Source organism: Monopterus albus, unplaced genomic scaffold, assembly GCF_001952655.1.
Source record: "Monopterus albus unplaced genomic scaffold, M_albus_1.0 scaffold2.1, whole genome shotgun sequence".
NCBI classification, from domain to species: domain Eukaryota; kingdom Metazoa; phylum Chordata; class Actinopteri; order Synbranchiformes; family Synbranchidae; genus Monopterus; species Monopterus albus.
Window position 1 is genome coordinate 6481509 of NW_018127882.1, and position 6000 is coordinate 6487508.

Consider the following 6000-nt stretch of genomic DNA (forward strand, 5'->3'; position numbering starts at 1 on the left):
TAGCTGTATTCTCCTGATATCACCACCGCACAATGTCACACACAGCCACATTGTTCCCCCGCTGCTGCTGAATTATTGCATATGCTTGTAATAAAGGTCATTGTATGTATGTGTGCGTGCGTGTGTCTGTGTGTGTGTGTGTGTGTGTGTGTGTGTGTGTGTGTCAGCTGGACAGAGTTATCTTCTGTGTGTTTTTACCGACGGATAAGGAGCTATATCTGCAGAACCTCCCGCTCTACTTCCCTGCTGGTGAGTTATCTCTCTCACTCACTGTCTCATGCACACACACACACACACACACTCGCCTATATACAGTGATCACTGTGCACACAAACAGTGTGATAAATACTTTGCATCATCCACTGTGTACTCTTTAGCACATTCAGTACATTCACACACACACATACTGACAAACGTGACGCATATTCTGTTATTGGCACGGCTTTTTGTGTAACTGACAACTTGAGAAACTGGCTTGTCATTTCACTCATGGGTTTATTTTGTTTATTTATTCAATCAGTTTAGTTTATCAGTCGACAAATTCGTTTGATTGATAATAACTGTCTTTGTGTCAGACATTTGTCGTGGTGAGTTAAGACGCCGTCAAATGCAAATAGTGATATGGGGTTACACATATTTCATGTAAACTGTGGTCTGGAATAATTTCAGTAAGAGACAAAGCAGAACAACAAGATGTGATGTACAGCATATTTCTTCTTTTTAGATTTATTGCACCACTAAAAGTCAAACAGGTTTTACTTTTCTTTTCTGATGTATTTATTGCAATGTGTTTTACTGTTTGAGATGCAAGAATAACATTAAGTGCAATCCACATACCCAGCGTGATGGACACAGTTAAGGACTTAAACATATTCATTATCAACAGTAGCCTGTGTTGTCATTGACACTTTTAAGCGCTGACGTGATGAAGAGTCTAAAGTTTAAAAAAAAAAAAGATGTAGTTCAACATTTTAGCAAATATGCTTATTTGCTTTCTTTCTGAGAATTAGTTAAGACATTCTATATCAGGCATGTGTCTGATTGATCAGTATAAAACTGGAGTCAGGGCATTATTAGTTTATCATAAAGACAGTCTAACTCAAATATGTGGCGAAAAGACCATTTATAGTCGCGTGTTGTAACTATTTTTGGGCAGTGAACAGTTTATCCATCCATCCAGTGCTTCTGTGCAGCATCTGCAGATATAGACACAGTTTATCCAAATACAGTTTAACACAGGTTTTAGGTGTAGTCCTTGTGTGCAGTTGCACCAAACCTGGCAACCGCACTCCACAGATTTATACGACCTGATAGCAAGAAGGCCAAGAGTAAACATGACCAAACCACATTAGAGGCAGAGTTCAACTGAGACACGGTCTAAACAGTAGTTTAAAAGGTGTAAATTCTTCCTTGAGTGATCATTGATTTGTTTTGATGATGGAGTATCTCCACCCATACAGACAAGCAAAAAGTTGTCTCATGCATCGTCCATCCATATGCTTATGTTAGTTTATGAAGGATTCTTAGCTGTTTAAACTTATATTAACTGTTTTAACTGCTAAAGTGTAATAAAGTTATTCTTCTTCTGGAATTTTTAAATCTGTAACCAAAGAGAATAAAATTTGAGGTGCGTTCTTACCAGCGAAGTAGGACAAATCCTTATATATATAATGCTGGAAAACCACAATGGATGCTGTCAGATTTGTAATCTCTGTAAAAGACATTTATAAATGAAAAGTGTATTATAATGCACTTGGCTTTTAGTAGTAACACTTTATTTTACAGGTTTGTAAATTACATTTTATTTCCAAATATTTTCCTGAGACGTTTCCTGGAAAGAAACATATAATTTAATTCTAGGTAACATTAGAGAGTGATCAGTGTTATGCTTTGTAAATGCTAAGCTTGCACCAACTTGAGGCTTTTATTCAGAAAACACAAGGTAAGCTACACATTCAAACAACTGTACAATTCAGCATAAATGAAGAAAAACATTTCAAATAAGAAATAACAGTGAATATGATCTGGGGTTTAAAATAAGCATTTTTTGTTCAATAGAAATTCATTTAAAGGGCAGTGCTAAACAACATACCTCAATGGACCAACAACAACTGTTCTCAGAACTGTTTTGTGTAGTTAATACCAAACTACATGGTTCTTTCCAGGAAACCTTGAAGGAATTATGAGGAACTAGTGAACCTGTAAAATAAGTCATTACTGAGACACTTGAATTGTGAAGTGACAGTGGGGAAGCTGAGCAGCTGGGCACAGTCGCTGCAGCTGCACCTCACTCTCAGAATGAACGTGTTGTAAAGTTGACATTTCAGATGTTTCTTTGCCAATCATCTGCCTTTAATTTTTGTGCCCACTCCTTTAGCCTGACCAGTGATAGCAGCTTATTGTTCAGGTAACTGGCATGGTGTGTACTGACATGTGTAGTTTGCTCTATCAACAGAAATAACTACATGTAGCCTGTTTGTAGTTGGGCAGTCTCAACCTCTGTGTGAAATATAAATGATGTGTTCATAGAGGGGAACCCCTGGCATCTACTCCAACCAGCACTTGGCATATTTTTGGAGTAAATGGCTTGTACTTTCACCTCAAATTACATGAAAATGGATGTTTGCATTCTGTGCATTTCTGATTGCAAGTAATGAGCACTGCAGGCCTCAGCCTGACTAGTTTACAACTGTTGCTAAGGAAGAAAATGTTAAAAGCTTTTTTCTCCGAAGGTGAAACACGTCTTGTTTAAATTGAAAAAAATAACAGAGGTTCCTCTAAGCTACAAGTCTTGACTCAACTGCTTTTCCAAACAGACTAAAAGGAGAGTAGCACCCCATCATTGCAAATTGATTTGAATGGTTAAATGAAGTTTAGTAAATACGTAAATTTTATGTTGGCTTGAGCTGTGACATGATGACTTCACCCATTTGTTTTGATTACACTGTGATTGATTATATTATAATGCCAAGCTGCTTGAGCTCCTTATCATGATCAGTCATCCACTCAATTATTCAAATTAAGCATTGGTATTACAAGTGCAGCGTTAACCTCTAATGTCTTGCTTTACCACAGCTATAAATCAAACTCACCTCTTGTCTCTGAAACATTTTGAGAGAATGGTCTCAACCCTCTCATGCTTTCCACTTTTAAAAACACCTATTTATTCATGTGACTTGGCATTCAGCTGCTGCTGCTACAGAAACAAACGCAAAACCAACAGACCAATCGGAAAGTTCCTGAAAAGAAATTCCACAAAGGTCTGCCTCCACAGCTTTTGAACTGCTGCACAGTCCTGCTTCTATTTTGGTCTAAATCTTACATTTACCTGAATTATTCAGATGAAGCTAGGTCACTCACATTCTGATATTCTCAGTACAAAGTCGGCTGTGTGCTGTGGACCACTGTGTGCTTTTAGAAATTACAAAATTCTGGCTGTATTATTGGGGCGGCTTGGTGATGCAGTGATTAGCGCAAGAAGGTTCCGGGTTTGAGCCCCGGCCGACCAGGTGCCTTTCTGTTTGGAGTTTGCATGTTCTCCCTGTGTCTGTCCTCGTGGGTTCTCTCCGACTACTCTGGCTTCCTCCCACAGTCCAAAGACAGCAGCTTAGGTTGACTGGCGACTCTAAATTTGTCCCTAGAAGCGTGTGTGGTTGTCTGACTCTAAACCTCAGCCCTGTGATAGACTGGCGACCTGTCCAGCGCGTACCCCTCTCATTAGGATAAGCAGTATACATAATGGATGGATGGCTGCATTATTTTTTATATCTCAACTTTTCACAGCTGTGTGATATAAACAGTAGAGCTACCAAACAGACAAACCTTCACAAATGCTACTGACAACACACACGTGGCGGCGAAAGCTGAAACCAAAGTATGCAGTGTTGTGTTTAATTTTAAATGAAAGGAGCAATTTCATGGTCTCAGTGGCAGCAAAGTCAAAGCAGCAGAGAAATGCCTCTGGGGATTAAATATATCACTCAGTAGAACATTCATATGCATATATGCATATGAATATGCTTAACAGTTCAAGGTAGTACTATACATACAGTTTGCATGATATTTAAAATACATTTTTCTCCTTGCGGTGTATTTTTTAGGGCCTGTTGTTTAAAAGAGCAGCAGAAGCAGTTTTACATTGCAGATTTAAAGCATTTTACATATTCATTATGTCCAGGCAGGCAGAGTTAAAGAAGAGTAAGAGAAAAGATGAGCCGCCTATTAAAAATAAGAACAGAATCCAATCAGTTTTGCAGCTGTATCTTACTCATAAGCTTTAAACTCCGACACTGGGTTAAGAGTCTTATTTTTTTTTTCTTTTTATAGACAGTAGTAGCCGATACCATGAGGGATTTCTTTCTCATGTGCACGAGGGCCTCAGGGAAGATCAATTGCTAAAAAATAATGGGATCTCAAGCTGTGATGCCCTTGTACTCACCACTTTAAACAAAAGCTAAATAAAGTCTGTGGGGAATTTACAAAGGAGTGTTTTGTAGACACTCCAATCCCAGCCGGCAGTCGGGCGAAGGCGGGGGACACCCTGGACAGGTTGCCCATCCATCGCCAGGGCTAACACATAGACGAACAACCACACATACGCACACTCCACACAGAAAGGTCCCAGGTGGGGCCCGAACCCGGAACCTTCTCGCTGTGAGGCAACGGCTAACCACGGCGCCACCGTGCTGCCAGTAGTGATATTTTATTTTCTTATTGTCAACAAATCTCCTGAAAATGACAGAATTATCAATATACTGTATTTTAGTAGTTTCTGCTGTATATGTCTATTATTGTCCAAAAACTATTACAACACATCAATAAAAAAAACTGATAAACACACTGTGTACTATGTAATGGAAAAAAGACGTTAGCCACTAGCTAATGAACACTGGAGCATTTAGCAGCTTCCAACTTGTAATTCGATTTAGTGCAATTACCTCTTCAAAATCCCTTCCTCTTAGCGTGACCTTAGCTACTGAATACCTTTGCAGTGAACGCTGCGGTGCACTCCAGTCGGCACAAAATGCACCAAATTCATTTACACATGAGTTAACAAAATAACACATGAAAGTAGCTCAAGGGCCATGGTAAATAATAAATACCCTGTCAATGATTATTGATCATATCAGCATTATTGACTGTGTAAAGTCAGTCCAACCTTGCGTGCTACTGTCACTCAGTCTGTCTCAGTTTCCTCACAAAGACATACTTTTGCTACTAAGACGGGCATATACATTGTGTCTGTTTTTGTATGTTATGTTGGTTTGATCCCAATAAAAGCCGCTGTAGATGGTGATGCATGCGTCTTTAACAGCCTGTGGACCACAGTCAGTTTTCTGGATCATGTTTAGTACCATACCACATTTCTGAGATTGTGTGAAATTTCATTTTAGGATTTTCAATGGGGCCAAACTGTCAATCAAGGGTCTGAGACCCCTGGGACCCCCTGTATTTCACAAACGCCTTCTAGTGCTTCAAGACTGGGTCCTGAGAGGTTGTGTTTAAAAATACAGACATGTCCTTTTTAAAAAAAGGTCTGTGCTAGCTGTTAGTGGCAGATTTTGTGGCAGCAGTGAGCAAGCAGTAGTGGTGCTTGGCTGGTAGATGGACTGGAACTGTCTGCCGTTGTGACAGAGCTACTGCAGGCAGGCCTCCAAGTCTCCACTATAAACCTTATGTGTCTCCAACACCTGGCACATCCCACACTGGCTGTCTGTTTGATGTGTATGTGCGTATGTTTACATGTTAGTGAGTGTGTCTTTAGCCATGTTGGATAGAGAGTAACTAATCCTCGCTAACAGATCCCTCTGAAGCAACCAGACGCTCCACAAACTATTAACCACTGCATGACCAGGGTTAAATGTCCTCTTCCTGTGTTTTAGCATGTTTTCTCTCTCAGCTCCCACAGAGTCCACTGTCAAGAGTAAACTCTGAGAGAGTGGATTTGTCCGATTTGGTTGCTGTGGATACACATCGCTACGCTCAGCATCCAGATTTTAC

The 6000-nt window shown here is 39.9% G+C and overlaps 1 protein-coding gene across 3 annotated transcripts in view; it reads left to right on the forward strand.

Moving 5' to 3' along the window:
- Nucleotides 1-5994, forward strand: part of macrod1 (mono-ADP ribosylhydrolase 1) — a 110958-nt gene extending 104964 nt beyond the window's left edge. Inside the window, exons 9-11 of one of the 3 annotated variants that reach the window (XM_020591322.1) lie at nt 168-249; nt 2378-2407; nt 5900-5940. In XM_020591322.1, coding sequence (XP_020446978.1) covers nt 168-249; nt 2378-2382 — 87 coding nt within the window. In that variant the 3' untranslated portion in view covers nt 2383-2407; nt 5900-5940. Of the gene's footprint in view, nt 1-167; nt 250-2377; nt 2408-5899 lie in introns of all 3 variants that reach the window. The other 2 variants (XM_020591315.1, XM_020591307.1) reach the window with 2 other exon arrangements.
- Nucleotides 5995-6000: the final 6 nt, after the last annotated feature.